We start from the raw sequence: 17,105 nt of genomic DNA on the forward strand, positions 1-17,105 counted from the left end.
AGCACACGAGCCACACTTTACGGCAATTGTTGAACGATCACCGTCAGATGTATGGGGGGTGGATTCTGCCACGGAGATGTAGATAAGCGACCTACCGTCAACTTGCTCCCATTTAACGTCGCCGTGAGCGAATCTCTTTGGCTTAACGTCGCCTTGAGTGAATCTCTTATGCGTTAGGTCCCCGTTAAAAGTTTCGTTTGTGCTGATGTAGCGTTGTATATATTAGACATTTAATTTTAGCTGTCACCAGCCCCACAACCTGCTCCAAACTCCCTCAAAATAGGCTCAATCTTTTATGCTCTGTTTGTGCCGCTGAAATGTTTGTTTGTGCTTCTACAGTTTTTGGTACATACCTATTCCTACTGGATAGTGCACTGGCTTTAATCTCTTTCCACTATAGCTCTGTAACTATCCGTAAGAAAGCAGTCGCAAAAACAAACCTTTATCGGCACAAAATGAGCACATATTGAGTGAATTTGACCTATAAAATATTATTTAATATCTAAAAAAGTATAGCAGGACTTTTTGCCGTTACAATTTTCATTTTGGCTGCTTCGGTGTTTTAAATATTAGATATTTAATTATAGGGTGTGGTGTCACCAGCCCCCACAACATGCTAAAAACTCCTTCGAAATAGGCTCAATTGTTTGTTCTCCATTTGTGCATTTACATTTTTCATTGTACTGAAGCAGCGTTTTATATATTAGACATTTCATTTTTCTTTCCTTTCCAAAAAAAGTTGAAAAGGAAGGATTTTACCGACCCAAACGAAGCACAAACGATTGAGCCTATTTTGAGTGAATTTGATCTATAACATATTATTTCATATTTAAAATATTAAAGCAGCACAAAAACTATAACAGCACAAACAAATTCATTATGGGTGAATTTGGAGGATTTGGGGGGCGGAGTGACTATAAATTAACCATAAAATGTTTTTAGAATTAACTATAAAATATTTTTTGGGGCTAATACTTAAAATGACAGCAGCACAACTGGAGTAGAAGCGATTAAAGGTTTTTATCTGTGTAAAGATGGTCCCCCATCCAGCGCAAATCTATGGCTAAATAGGCTTAATCGTTCGTGCTGGATTGTGCCGTAAAATGTTTTGTTTGTGCTGCTATAATTTCTTAGATATATAATGATATTTTATAGGTAAAATTAACTCAAAATAGGCTCAACCATTTGTGCTCCTTTTGTGCCGATAAAGGTTTGTTATTACAACAGCTTTCTTACCACTGCTTTCTTACTGATAGTGACATAGCTATAGTGGAAAGAGAGTAAACAATTATTTTATTATTTGTAATTATTTTACAAATGTGTTGTATATACCCCCATGATTGAAATGTTAAATCTTTATTTTGCTATACTCACGGCGGCAACGTTCAGATGTTGCACATTGTTAATCACTCACGGCGACGTTCAGACGTTGCACATGTAAATCACTCACGCCGGCGACGGCGTTACAGACGTTGTCAAAATTTCTTACGCCGCCGCCGTGAATGAATTCACATATGCAACGTCTGAACGTCGCCATGAGTGTTCAACAATGTGCTACGTCGCCGTGAGTGTAGGAAAATAAAGATTTCAACATATTTGTCAAATACTAGTGTAGTCAGTGTAAATAATTGTCACACAAATAGTTTATAACAACATGATATTACAACATAAGGAATTCTACTCATATTAACAGGTATTCATATTTTTGCTTGGTTAACTGTCTGAATAGCTAGTAATATAAAATAACACATGCCTTGGTCAAAATATCACTGAGCCGAAACATACACTCTCTATTCATGAAAATACTAAAGAGTAAATGTTACAGAATACAATGAAATGTACAGTGATCACCGCATATTTACAGCTAAATCCAAAATCTAAATGTACAGCTGTAATCAGTCTGTGTGTAGTTCACTTGTTTAGCCACATGGTGTATCAGGCAAACGTCCTACGGCGCCAGTAGTAAGACAATTATAAGACATATTAACAAACATTACATAAAATAGAAATGTAAAATATAAAAGAAAAAAATAATACACCACAAATGATGTGGTATTACTATGGATCAAAACACATGGTTAATCAGAATATATCCTGCTAAAGGTGCATTTTTATATAGGTATGTACACACCCAGAAAATTCGTTTTTTGCTCAGATGTGTACAGATATGAACAGATCATACATTAACATGAATTTCTTTAGATCATACAGTTTTTATTCTTATCTGCTCTGTTGCGGATTAAGGAAACTAAGCATTTCATGACAAATACAAACACTTCGAACTTGAACAGATAAAGGCAACTTAATTCAACAACTGATACTGAGATATTATTACTTTGCAATCACTTACTTTCCAAAAATAAACAGAAATGCAATTTCTTTAGGGAGCACTTATTGAAAGTACACCAATAGCTTCAGTAACGTTACAATAATAAAAGCGTCTGCTGCATGATGTAAATGTTAAATCCATGATTGACTCCATTATGGCAGGTTGGCCCGGCCCTGATGCATGAATGCCACCCCAAACCATAATATAACTTCTCTTTGCTCTTTCTCTGCTTTAAGTGGCATCACAGTAAATCGGTATACGTAAGGAATAAGGCACAAGCGGGTTTGGTACATGATCATTGTACCACAGCTAAGAACTTAAGCGTGATGCATCGTGCAGTGCCTTGACACAAGATTTGGATATACCGTGGATATAAGCAATTCTCACAAACCCCAGAGATTTCTTTTCACTCTTATAAACCAATTACCAATTTAGTTAGACCTGGGTGTCTCTGTCCATGTCTGGCTCACCTTGGCAGTATATGTTTGTAGAACTGGTCAGCTTAATAAACCTCTGCATCATGCCTGCTCCAGATGTGGCTGATATTGCTACAGTTGTTCTGTCCCTTGGGAGTTGATATTGTGATTTTTACCATTTTGCATGTTTGTAAATTACCTGTTTTGTATACGCATTTCTGTTTTTCTCAATGTAATTTCTCATCTGAAAATTGGATTGGAGTGCAATGATTCCTTTAATGTATTATAATTTACAAGCTAATTTGAGCGCAAGGTTCAGAACGCATTTTGTTAATATTTAAGCAATGTTGCATTTTGGAATGCCGTATTGAAAATGTACAAGGATTAATTGAATCTCCTAAACAGATTTTCGAGTTGAGCACAATCTTATAGACTACAAAAGATATCTGAGGTGGATGACAGAATAATTATTTCACAGTTCAATAAAAACCCCTTCTTGGCCAGATCAGTAAACCCTCAGCGACTTAAAAGAAAGATGGGAAGGGAGGAGTAATGAGAAGGTGAGCATCTGCTTATGAGCCAAAGCATACCACCTCTTCTGTGAAGCATGGTGGAGGAAGTGTTATGGCACCTCTTCTGTGAAGGATGGTGGAGGAAGTGTTATGGCACCTCTTACAGACTCTACTTCATTTTGTATTTTTGTACTCTGTGTACTGTGTGTAACTGTAGGTGAATGAAGGTGAGCATCTGCTTATGAGCCAAAGCATACCACCTCTTCTGTTAAGGATGGTGGAGGAAGTGTTATGGCACCTGTTCTGTTAAGTATGGTGGAGGAAGTGTTATGGCACCTGTTCTGTTAAGCATGGTGGAGGAAGTGTTGTGACACCAGTTCTGTGAAGTGTGGTGGAGTAAGTGTTGTGGCATGTGCATGTATGGCTGCCAATGATGTGACTGTAGAAAAAAGCACCTGTCAATCATCTGACCTGCATGGACATTTTTGCTGGAGACAAACCTGAGGGCAAAAGGCACCAAAAACAAGCAGGAACTGTAGAGGTTGTTTCCACATATGGGGAGGGGGGATTATCCAGTGATATACTGTCAAACATGGCTTGACTGATGACCCCAGGCCTTCATGGCCATGCAAACTCTCCCCTTACAATGAAAAGTGTCTAGGCTCCAAAAGATATTTGGGACATAGTGTTAACTCAGGAACACACTCCTCCAACTGGTAGTTATTCTAGTAGAATGGTGTTAGGAAGAACCAATATTCTATTTTTTATTAAATACACCTGTATACAATGCATAGAAAGGACATGTAAATTAATCCTGCACAATAATGGCTGATCATGGTCCACATGGATGTCTGGGCAGTGGTGGATGGGCCATAAATTGGAGTTTCAATACCTGGATTTACTGTCTTGATATTCTTCCAATATATATTGAACGTTCAAAAGTTCGAATTTACAGTTCTCTATATAGGAGCAGTAGAAAAGGGTATGTTATTCTTAGAGGAATTAGATAACAAGTGCAGTATGCAATGAACAACCAAAAGTTGTAAGATAACAAGTGCAATATGCAATTCATTCATCTTATTCCGCTTCATCCGGGGCCGGGTCGCAGGGGCAGCAGTCTAAGCAGAGATGCCCAGACTTCCCTCTCCCCAGACACTTCCTCCAGCTCTTCCGGGGGGACACCGAGGCGTTCCCAGACCAGCTGGGAGACATAGTCCCTCCAGCATGTCCTAGGTCTTCCCCGGGGTCTCCTCCCGGTGGGACGGGACCGGAACACCTTCCCAGGAAGGCGTTCCGGAGGCATCCAAAACAGATGCCCAAGCCACCTCAGCTGACCCCTCTCGATGTGGAGGAGCAGCGGCTCTACTCCAAGCTCCTCCCGGGTGACCGAGCTTCTCACCCTATCTCTAAGGGATCGCCCAGCCACCCTGCGGAGAAAGCTCATTTCGGCCGCCTGTATCCGGGATCTTGTCCTTTCGGTCATGACCCAAAGCTCATGACCATAGGTGAGAGTAGGAACGTAGATTGACTGGTAAATCGAGAGCTTCGCCTTGAGGCTCAGCTCTTTCTTCACCACGACAGACCGATACATCGACCGCATTACTGCAGAAGCTGCACCGATCCGTCTGTCAATCTTCCGTTCCATCCTTCCCTCACTCGTGAACAAGATCCCTAGATACTTAAACTACTCCACTTGAGGCAAGCACTCTCCACCAACCTGAAGTGGGCAAGCCACCCTTTTCCGACTGAGGACCATGACCTCGGATTTGGAGGTACTGATTCTCATCCCCATCGCTTCACACTCGGCTGCAAACCGTCCCAGCGCATGCTAAAGGTCCTGGTTAGAAGGGGCCAACACGACAACATCATCCGCAAAGAGCAAAGACGAAATCGTGTGGTCCCCAAACCTGACACCCTCCAGCCCCTGGCTGCGCCTAGAAATTCTGTCCATAAAAATTATGAACAGAACCGGTGACAAAGGGCAGCCCTGCCAGAGTCCAACATGCACTGGGAACAAGTCTGACTTACTGCCGGCAATGCGGACCAAGCTCCTGCTTCGGTCGTATAGGGACCTGACAGCCCTTAGCAAAGGACCCAGGACCCCATATTCCCGAAGCACCCTCCACAGGACGCCGCGAGGGACACAGTCGAATGCCTTCTCCAAATCCACAAAACACATGTGGACTGGTTGGGCAAACTCCCATGAACCCTCCAACACCCCGTAGAGGGTATAGAGCTGGTCCAGTGTTCCACGGCCCGGACGAAAACCACACTGTTCCTCCTGAATCCGAGGTTCTACTATCGGCCGTATTCTCCTCTCCAGAACCCTGGCATAGACTTTCCCGGGGAGGCTGAGAAGTGTGATCCCCCTATAGTTGGAACACACCCTCCGGTCCCCCTTCTTAAAAAGAGGGACCACCACCCCGGTCTGCCATCCCAAAGGCACTGACCCCGACCGCCATGCGATGTTGCACAGGCGTGTCAACCAAGACAGCCCCACAACATCCAGAGACTTGAGGTACTCAGGGCGGATCTCATCCACCCCCGGTGCCTTGCCACCGAGGTGTTTCGTGACCACCTCAGTGACTTCAGCCCGGGTGATGGACGAGTCCACCTCTGAGCCATCATTCTCTGCTTCCTCAATGGAAGACGTGACTGCGGGATTGAGGAGATCCTCGAAGTACTCCTTCCACCGCCCGACGACATCCCCAGTTGAGGTCAACAGCTGCCCACCTCTACTCTAAACAGCGTTGGTAGGGCACTGTTTCCCTCTCCTGAGGCGCCGGACGGTTTGCCAGAATCTCTTCGAGGCCAGCCGATAGTCCTTCTCCATGGCCTCACCGAACTCCTCCCAGGCCCGAGTTTTTGCCTCCACAACCACCCGGGCTGCAGTCCGCTGTTTCTTATGCCCTATTCATCCCCATATTTCTCCCTGAATCCCCAACAGTGATTCAGGAGGTCCCTCTGCCTCTTGATCCCCACTGTGACGCCATCATCTGGCTGGCCATTTCCGAGCTTTTCCAGAAGTCTATAAGTCTCCCCCTTCTTTCTCTTATTCCCTTCTACTCTTTTCCTTTCTACTCCTGCCAACTGTTTGCTTGGTATCTATGTGTGTAAGGAGGCATAGATACCACATATGAGCTAACATCATATGTGGTGACCTAACATTATAAACACCAAACACTACATATGACATGTAACGGATTACAAAAAAACAGTAATTGTAATCCTTTGTTAACAAACAAAATTATTGTAATTGGATTACAAATACTTTTGAAAAAATAACGAATACTTTTGGATTACTTCATTTGAAAATGAATAGGTGCGCAAACTAATTATAATACGTATGTTTGAGTTGATTATTTAATGTTATAAAAACATTGTTATTTGATCCAAAATATGAATTGCGCGGCTCAGTTGTGCGTGTGATCATCATGCGTGCAAAGGTGGACGCGCATAACCAGTTTAGTGACGGAGGAAGTGCTGGTTTAAATTTCTCCAGTTTGGTTGATTGGTTGGATGGCTGGTAAAAACTGAGTATATCTCCGATAATTTTAGCCGAGTCATATAAAATGTTATTTAGTTATCCACTGGACTCATAATTCTCAGAACAATGATAGGCAATAAGCCTACCTGGTGTTATATATTTTCAAGGTTTATTTGTCAAATGCACCGAACAACACAGCTAGGACAAGTTGCATCGAAGAACATTTACAGGAATTGTTTAATAGATTAGGCAATTATTTGTTAGATAGCTGTAACATGGCGCTCCCTTCACGATAAAACATACCACGACATTTGAGGAGAAAATGTGTGCTGGGAAGTACTCTGCCAAAGGATGATTATTTGCATTTGATGCGGCCACATGAACTCCGTCCATACAGGTAGGCCATGTGATTCTGCTTGCTTTGCATCTCTGAAAATTGTGTTCATTGGTTATCATTGGCTGCTGACGTCATTTCCTTTAAGCTAAGAGTGCAGGTTTATAATCACAGTATTTCTTTCATTAGCATTTTGAAAATCCATCACTGGTGGCCATAATAATCGCAGGTTACATGCGGGTGTTCTTTAGACACCCATGCTATGATCAAAAGGCCAATGACTGCCTTTATTTCTGTGTCAACCACTGCTTTCCAGTGATCACTAATGTTGGTGAGATGACTCTTATTCCATTCCCTGATTCTTCATTTAGCTTTGCTGTTAGTTTCACGCACTATAACATCAATCATCTCTGGGATCAGGAAACTAAGAGATTCTTCTGCTGCCTTTGTTATTCCTGGTTGATTTGTGATGTCAGCTGCATGTCTTCACCCAGCTGGTAGAGGATTTTATTCCTACACTGTCCCATATTAACCACAATATGGTCTGTCATTGGCATTTTCTCAAGCTCCAGCTGCTTCGTTACACTGTGTGCCATGATTTTGCCCACGTGCATTGCTTAGAGCTCTACCTTTACCCATAGCCTTTCCCCTTTCTTGTCTTAAAACATCAGCAACCCCAAATCTGGCCAGCCTTGGTCTGCTTGCCATTGTTGCCAAAAAAAACTAACATTGATGTCATCCAAAACTATATTAGGTAAGGGCATGTAATGTAAGCCATGTAATCAATAGATATATTCTATAGAGCTTGAATAGAGCCACACACATTTTGGAGCGCTGAGAAATTCTTCTCCTTTCATACCCCTTTCTCTACCCCCACTCTGCAGCCTAAAACATTTGTGCTTTTTCCTACACTCAATATGGCCTGTTCATGCTCTGAGTGTCAATCATAATAGAACATAAACATTTAATTTCATAATCAAGAAACTATGAAATTATTGCATTTCTGACTTTGAAGATTATCTTACCTTATGAAGAGCAGTATTTAGGGTCATCGACATATCACATGAGGAAATCTGTCTGCTGCGTCTGTGTTTGTCTCCATCAAAATGACTGAAAGTTCTTTTACCCCCTTTATTCGTCAACAAATTCCTGTTATATTGAGAGTAGCCGTTTCAATGGTATTCATTATTCATCCTTAACATTACTTCTAATGTAGGTGGCCTTTGAAGGCTGGTGGCCGAGAACCCCACTAAAGTATGTACTGTTAAAATCAAACATGTCATATGACATTTTGTCCAGCAGATGTCCCAGCAGTGCACTGTGTTGGAAAGCATCGCGCAATGAAGCAGTTTCTCTAAACGAGCCTAAATCATTCCAGAAGCCTTGGTTTCCCATCCCCACTCTCTGTCCTACACATGCACAAACAAAATGACACCCAAAACAAACTGTTCACAGGCAGCAACAACAGTCAACATAAGGTACAAAGAAAGAGCAACAAGAGGGAGAACTGACAATGGAAACTGGCTTAAATCAGGCTGTGGCAAGAGATGGTGGCTGCATGAACCCAGCTGTATGCATTGACGGGAGGGGAGGGGCAGGGCTCCAATCTGTGATGGGGCCGACCAATCAATTGCTCCAGGGATTCTGAAACACACAGAAACAAGCCCACATGCGAACACACAGCAACACAGAGACTGGGGAACATAACACTAACCCAACTGAGGCAACAGTGCTGCATATTTAAATAAATAATTGAGCTAATCTCTCCCTTGACTGGGTGTGCTGATTCTTTTAACCACCACACGAAACAGTTAATATCAAACAGCCCTGCCGGCTGCTTCAGCAAGATTGCTGAACCTGCTAGCTTTCGCCAATAGGGTAATTGGTGTGACGCTAATGCAACAGGCATGTTTGCGCTGCACATTCTGTTGATATACAAATAGTTGTACAATTCTGTAGGTTTCAAGTGATTTCACCACCATCAAGTTTTAAACCTTGAACTTTGCCTTTGAAAGCTACTGCTTGTCCTGAACTGTTTCTTTATTGCAGATGTCACTGAGGATTATAACAAGATTAAGGAGCTGATGGTTTGCTCTAGTACAATACCAGTGGCTACAATATGGTATCCTCACACTGAATTTCAGTGTCAGACAGTAGAGGGACAGACGAATGTGCAGGTATGTTTGTCGGGAGATGATTAACCTTCACATATGAATCATAGAAATTCAAGAGTATTTCATCCCGTGTTCCAGACTTGCCTTGAAATAGCTTTTCTCTTACAGGAGCCAAGAATTATAACTAGTCAACATATCCGCAGGCCTACTTATAGGTAACTACTGATCACGTAACCTGCTTTGCAGCATTGTCATACTAACCACAAATCATTTATTAAAACATTTTGTTGAGTATATTTTTATTTTAAAAAGTTTACAACTGTCATAATTGCCCTACATCTGCTTTGCAGGCTCCAATGCTCAGAGGCAGGTCTTTTCCAGTCTGGTTCAACTGGACTGGTGTTTGAGATGGCTGGCAAGGGAGATGTTCGTGTCAAAATTAGTAAATGGGACACCAGCGTCCTGGGCTCCATGACTCCAGCAGGACCCCTATTCAGCATCAAATGCCATGCAGTCCTCAAACTGCATCTCCCACACTGTATGTGTGATGGTAGGTAATGCGTCAGTTCATTTTATTGACTGTTATTACTTAAAGATTATTTTATTGATACAGCAATAAAATTACTGAAACTACCAAAAAATTATGCATTCAATAGTACAACCCTGTTTCCAAAAATGTTGGGACACTATGTAAAGTGCAAATAAAACCAGAATGCAATGATGTGCAAATCATTTATCCCTATTTTATCCCTATAGGAAAGTATTTTTTGGAAAAAAACTTTCCTATATTGAATTTGAAACCAGCAACACGTTTCAAAAAAGTTGACCGGGGCAACAAAAGACTGGAAAAGTTGTAATGCTGAAAAACTGAACCTAGTGGAATATCAAACAACTAATTAGGTAAATTCCCAACAAATCAGTAACATGATTGGGTACTAAAAGACCATTCCAAAGAGGATGGGTCTGTCAGAAGTGAAGATGTGTAGGGCTGCACCAATCTGAAAGACTGTCCGGGCAAATTGTTTAAGAATAACATTTGTCAACGTAACATTGCGAAAATTTTAGTGATCTCATCATCTACAGTACGTACATGAAAGATTATGTAGACATTAAAGGATTCAGAGAATTGGGTGAAATCTGTGTATGCTAGGGACAAGCCCTAAAACCATCATTGGATCGTTGTGATCTTCTGGACCTCAGACAGTTTTGAATTTTGGCTGTTAACTAAAATATATTCAAGTTACAGTTATGAATATGTGCTTAACGTGCAGTCTCTAAGCTTTAATTTGAGGGTATTTACATCCAAATTGGTCTGAGGGACCAAAAAAGGTTTGAGGGATTACAGCTCTTTAATATGTAGCCCTCTCTTTTTCAAGGGACCAAAAGTAATTGGACAATTAACTCAAAAGCTGTTTCATGGATAGGTGTGGGTTATTCCTTCATTATTTCTAAATTAATTACCAGCTAAAAGCTCTTGAGTTGATTCCAGGTGTGGCATTTTCATTTGGAAGCTGTTGCTGTGAACCCATAACATGCAGTCAAAGGAGCTCTCAATGGAAGTGTAACAGGCCATCCTTAGACTGCAAAAAAAGATCCATCAGACAGACAGCAGGAACATTAAAAGTGGCCAAATCAAAAGTTTGGTACATTCTTCGAAAAAAAGAATGCACTGGTGAGCTCTGCAACACAAAAAGGCTTGGACTTCCACAGAAGACAACAGTGGTGGATGATCATAATATCCTTTCCATGGTAAAGTAAAACCCCTTCACAACATCCAGCCAAGTGAAGAACACTCCAGTAGGTAGGCATATAATTATCCAATTCAACCATAAAGAAAATGAGAGCACACCATTCATAAGCCTCAAGAATGAGAAAGGCCAGATTAGAATTTGCCAATAAACACAAAAAAAAAAAATAACATCTCAGTTCTGGTACAGCATTTTTTGGACAGATAAAACTAAGATCAACCTGTACAAGAATGACGGGGAATAAAAAGTATTACCCATCATCTGTAAAACACTGTGGAGGCAGTGTGATGGCATGGCCATGCATGGCTTCCAAGGGCACTGGGTCACTATTGTTCATTGATGATGTGACAGAGGATAGAAGCAGCCAGATGAATTTTGAAGTGTGTTGGGATATATTGTCTGCTCAGATTCAGCAAAGCTCATTGGATGCCGCTTCACTTTACAGATGGACAATGAACCAAAGTATTCTGCAAAAGGTCTTTTAAACCCTGGAGTTTTTAAGGCAAAGAAGTGGAATATTCTGCAATGGCCGAGTCAATCGATCACCTGATCTCAAACTGTTTGAGCATGCATTTCAGTAGACAAAACCTGGGGGAGAAAGAACCACGAACAAACAACAGCTGAAGACTGCAGCATTGAAGGCCTGGCAAACCATCACAATGGAGGAAACCCAGCATTTGTTGATATCCAAGCTTAAAGTCTCAGTTGTTTCATTTCAGATCCATTGTGGTGGCGTACTGAGCCAAAATAATGAAAATTGAGTGTCCAAATTTTTCCGGACCTATTTAAACAAGATCCTGAACTGCAGCTACCTTCTGGGCATGAGCACATTCAAGATGGACCGAGGTGAAGTAGAAAACTGTCCTGTGGTCCGACTAATCAACATTTGAATATTTTTTGGGGAAATCATGGACGCTGCGTCCTTTGGACTGAAGAGGAGAGGGAACCTCCAACGTATCACTGCACAGTTCAAAAGCCAGCATCTACCGTATGATGGTATTGGGGTACATTAGTGCACATGGCATGGTTGACATGTACATCTCTGAAAGCACTGAACAATATGCTGAACAATATATACAGGTTTTGGAGCAACATATGCTGCCCATCCAAACATGTTTTTCAGGGAAGGCCTTGCTTATTTCAGTAATGCCCAACCACATTCTGCACGTATCACAACAGCATGGCTCCGTAGTTAAAGAGTCCGGGTGCTGAACTGGCCTGCCTCTCCCCTATTGAAAACATTTATCACATTATCAAACTAAAAATACAACAAAGGAGACCCTGAACTGTATTTTATTTAAAAAAAAACAATAACCTTTCTCAATTTTAACATTTGAGATTTTGTCTTTGTTCTACTTTCAGTATATGGATAAATTATTTGCACATCATTGCATTCTGATTGCATTTTACGCAATAACCTTTTTGAAAAGGGGGTTGTAATATATGATTTCAAGATTTTACATTTATTTACAGTAAAACTAAAATCACTAAGTCTCTTTTTCTTATTCTGCAGATGAAGAAGTCTTATCAGTGGCTCATTTTACTGGTGGCACAATAGAGATTGTGAAGCCCCTCAAGACAACTGCCTCCCACGTGGTTGTAAACGTCCCAAACCCTTCCCTGGTGGGCCTCATCAAATGTGGTTTGTCTACACCCCCTGTCCAAAGTCAGGTGCTGCTGTTCCTCTGTCCACAAGGGAACACAAACCAAAAGGGGATACTGAATGTTTTTTTGTTGCCGAAGAATGTGCCGACCTATGAGGTATTATTCTATATTTGAAAGGAATTCATAAGTTTATTTCAAAGGTAAATGCATATTACTAAGCATTTATTAATTAACTGGCACACTGCCTTTTTGAACTCTTACAGAAACATTTATTAATTTACCTCTCTGTTGTGATGATTTTGGAGTTTCTGCAGTATTTGCATGTCCTAAAAAGCAAGTAAACATTTTGTGTAAACCAGGAATGCAGAGGTTTACAAGGATGAGTATATGGGACACCAACCTCCTAGGTTACACGACATGAGCAGGACACCTACTCTCACTGTTCTGCAGCCGGGGTGCAATTATAATCAGGCAAAAGAGGCAACTGCCTCAGGCCTCACGTTATTAGGGGCTTTCTACACTTGGTCTAATTAATAACTATTATAATAATTTTCAAAACAACATTTCTCCAATCGACACCTACCAATGCTCCGCTTGAGGTCACTCCCCAACAAAAACAATGAACCACAAACATGTTCAGGTCCATCCTCTTGTTCTGTGTGGCTTTAGTGCAGGTGGTGATGTGAATTATTCTTCAGAAACAGAAATGTTTTAAGACGCTTTACCATGACATTTCAAATTGAGCTTGTATGCATTCAGTGATCTTTTATCGTCCTTGAAGTATACAACTTGATTGGAGTCCACCTGTGGCAGATTTACTTGATTAGACATGGATTAGTAATGCAGACACCTGTCTGTATAAGGTTCCACACTTCACAGTGCATGTCAGAGCAAAAACCAAGCCATCAATCAGGCCTTTATGGCCTAGTAGCTAGATGGTAGGCTCTCCTGAGTAAGGTGATATGGTATGCCGCCTGAAGGACTCTGAGAGCAAGAGTAAAAATATTATCTGGTATAATAAGACTAAAATTCAACTCTTAGGCATCCATGACAAGTTCTACGCTAATTCTTGGTTTATGCCATCCCACTGTAAAGTGTTGTAGTGGGAGCATTTCTATCGAGATGCTTCTCTGCGGCAGGGACTGGGGGACCGGTGAAGAAGGAAGGAAGATTGAATAGAGCAAAATAGAGTCCTTGAAGAAAACCTTAGCCCAGAGGTTCTCATACTGGTAAAGAACTATCTTATTAAAGCTGGAGGGGCTTTTTAGTGGCCCAGCCAAAACTTATTGAACATCTGTAAAGAGACCTAAAGATTACAATTCATCACCTGGGTGCTCATCCAGGCTTTGGATGGCCGTCCCGTGGGTTCAGGTTCCATTGCCCATGTGACCCCCCCACTTACTCTCACCATTAACAGCTGCCATCGAGAGAGACTGGAATTGCTAGTGATGATGTCTTCCATACACCCCGTCATCCTGGGGCTTCCATGGCTCCAGAAACACAATCCCAACATCGCCTGGAGCAAGATCCTGGGATGGTCCCCTGAGTGTGGGAAGACCTTCTTGACCGTGACGTATGGTGCAATATTGGAGAGCCCAGAGGGTGACCCTCCCAGCCAACAGACCACCTGAGTATGCAGACTTAAGCGGGATGTTTTCCAACAAAAAAGCCTCCTCACCACTCCTGGGACTGGGCCATTGACCTCATACCAGAAGCTGCCCCCCCCCCCCCCCCCAAGCCAGATTTACCCCCTCCCAGTGGCCGAAAACAAATCCATGGAGACCTACATCAGAGAAACGCTGGAGCAGGGACACCTCCGCCACTCCACCTCTCCTGCTTTTGAAGGGTGGGGGGCTTCGGCCATGTATAGACTACCTGAATAACATTATCAAATTCAGGTATGCGATGTCCTTTATCCCTTCAGCCATCAAGGACCTGAGGGGTGCCAGCTACCTCAAGAATCTGGACCTCCGGAGTGCGTATAACCTGGTGCGTATCTGGGAGGGAGACGAGTGGAAGGCAGCCTTTAACACGGCGTCGGTCCATTATGAGTACTTGGTCATGCCATACGGGCTGGCCAATGCCCCTGCCGTGTTCCATTCGTTCCTCATTGAGGTGTTCCAGGAAATGTTGGGGAGGTATGTGGTGGTATACATCAATGATATCTTGGTCTACTTCCCGACATACACTGAACATGTGGCCTAGGTCCGTGCTGTTCTACAACGTCTGCTTGACCCTCAACTTTATGTCAAGGGCGAGAAGTGCTCTTTCCACCAGTCCTTGGTGAACGACATCATGTACAAGCTCCAGCATACCTACCACCATACACAACATCCCACTTTCCATGTGTCTCTCCTTAAGCCGGAGGTTCCTGGTCAACTGGGTTGACCCGGTCCTGCTGTGGCAATCCGGTCACAATAATCACTCTGCGCGCCCAGTGGGCAACGCCGTTTTGGGATGGTGGATCTGGGGAACTGAGGTCATTTCCCAGGTTCATCGTTCCGTTCCGAGCCATGTTTGATCATCCAGCAGAGGGGCGGGAGGGGGCAAGCGGCTTATGTGCCTTAGTTAGGGAACGTTCATGGCCACAGAGTACACGCTGTCATTCTGGACAGTTGAGGCGTCCAGAGGCTGGAATGAGCCGGCTCTCCGGACCGCTTTCCACAGCGGATTGAGGTTCAGATGGAGCTGGCGTGCTGAACATATTTTCTGCTGAACATGTTTGGCAACATGTCAGTAACATCATAGGGAATAAAAAGAGCATCCCTGATAGAATGAGTCTTTCAGAAGAAAATATGTGGGGGGATTTACCACTCTGTTCGAAGAATGCGGGGGCAAATAGTGCAACAATTTAAGAATAACGTTTCTCAATGTAAAATTTAAAATAGTTTGGGGATCTCACAATCTATGGTACAGAACAAAACTCAAACTTCCAAAAACAATAACATTTCTCAGTTTTAACATTTAATATATTGTCTTTTTACATAATTGCATTCCATTTTTATTTGCATTTTATGGAGCATTACTAGTTTTTTGGAAACAGGGTTGTACAACAAAATACCTAAAAAATTAATTATTGAAGTAAAATATGTATGTTGGGATTGAATACCTGTGAATGCAACATACTGACTTTTTTTTTACAATTATTGCATATCTTAAAACCTCACAATGTCACCTCACAATAATAATAAGTTTGAGTTTAAAAATATAATATAAAACAGAACCAAATGTAAATGCACCAATTTGTGAGTCAGTAATATGTATATAAAAAATTACTCAGGTATTTCATGTTTTGCCAAGGCACTATAAAGTTGCGGGACAAATCTTTTATTCCCCGAATCTCATCCACCTATGTTTTCCTTGAAGGTGGAACATCAACAGAAGGGGAGTACTTTCATTCAAACCAGTTCTGAATGCACTTTGAGTCCTGGAAGAAAATATCGTCTCTGTTGTGAGCTGGTGGACTATAACATACATCTAAAAGTAAGCATGGACATCACAGACACAACCATACCTTCTTATATTTGCGGTGATTTAGCTTACAGAATATTTGTTGGTATTAATTGGTCTGTAGAATTTAATAGGATTTTTGATATGCATGGGTTTAATATCGCTAAGTTACAACTACTGTATTTGTTTTAATCTGGGGCTGTCTAGGTTGGGCTAACATTCTCTTATGTTGTGTTTCAGAGCAGGACGTTTGATGGTGACTTCAGGCCAAACTTTCTACCCACATTTCAGGTGAATTTGGAATGTATTTCAGATGCCAAGAACATGAACCTGACCCTTTTAGACAGAGAGACTAATGACCAGAAAGTGTGGGAGTGTGTGGTACAAACCGGTTAGTAAAATACCAGTTTGTTTACTTATGTTGCCCCTATATGTTGAAACATTTAAGGGAAACTTGCATGATAAATTAATCTAATTAGATTTTCTCAATTCTTTTTTAAAAATTACATCTAATTTTATAATATGCAAATAGACAGTGGCACATTGTACCGTTTTCTGGTCTAGCCATCACGTCCGGAGGTAAAATCTTATACGATAAACTCTAGTTGTTGCTATTTACCCAAGTTTGCATTAGTTTGTTCCTGTACCTTTACTTTTTTGGATACAAAGTCTCTATAAAATCAATTTAGTAAATTATAATACATTTTAGATGTTTTTTTTCTCTTGTTTATTTCATTGTCCTATTACACTGTTATTTACAAAAATTGTTATGCCATTAAATGAATATTCCTTTTTTAATAACTTTTTTTCATGTATTAATCAGGGTTTGAGGGTTTATTTTATTAATTCATACATATTCAAAATAAATGCCCACTTGGAATTTGATGTTAGCAGCACGTTTCAAAAAATCTGGTGGAACATCTCACAACTAATTAGGTTAATTGGCAACAGGTCAGTAACATGATTGGGTATAAAAAGAGCATCCCAGATAGGATGAATCTTTCAGAAGTAAAGACTGGGAGGGGTTCAACACTTTGTGCAGGACTGCGCAGCCAAATAATGCCGCAATTAAAGAATAATTTATATCTCAAAATAAAATTGCAAAGTGTT

At 41.5% G+C, this 17,105-nt stretch overlaps 2 protein-coding genes across 2 annotated transcripts in view; both read left to right on the top strand.

Annotated features, from left to right (window-relative positions):
• LOC117595164 (nuclear GTPase SLIP-GC-like) overlaps nucleotides 1-16,671 on the top strand; it is a 49,800-nt gene extending 33,129 nt beyond the window's left edge. Inside the window, exons 16-21 of the mRNA XM_034294996.1 lie at nucleotides 9,128-9,255; nucleotides 9,361-9,407; nucleotides 9,543-9,742; nucleotides 12,454-12,701; nucleotides 15,912-16,028; nucleotides 16,236-16,671. Of these exons, the coding sequence (XP_034150887.1) occupies nucleotides 9,128-9,255; nucleotides 9,361-9,407; nucleotides 9,543-9,742; nucleotides 12,454-12,701; nucleotides 15,912-16,028; nucleotides 16,236-16,391 (896 nt within the window). The 3' untranslated portion in view covers nucleotides 16,392-16,671. The remainder of the gene's footprint in view (nucleotides 1-9,127; nucleotides 9,256-9,360; nucleotides 9,408-9,542; nucleotides 9,743-12,453; nucleotides 12,702-15,911; nucleotides 16,029-16,235) is intronic.
• LOC117595221 (nuclear GTPase SLIP-GC-like) overlaps nucleotides 1-17,105 on the top strand; it is a 772,829-nt gene that overhangs the window by 258,592 nt on the left and 497,132 nt on the right. The gene's annotated exons all lie outside the window — the stretch shown is intronic.

Source organism: Esox lucius, chromosome 11 (genome assembly GCF_011004845.1).
Source record: "Esox lucius isolate fEsoLuc1 chromosome 11, fEsoLuc1.pri, whole genome shotgun sequence".
Classification (NCBI taxonomy): domain Eukaryota; kingdom Metazoa; phylum Chordata; class Actinopteri; order Esociformes; family Esocidae; genus Esox; species Esox lucius.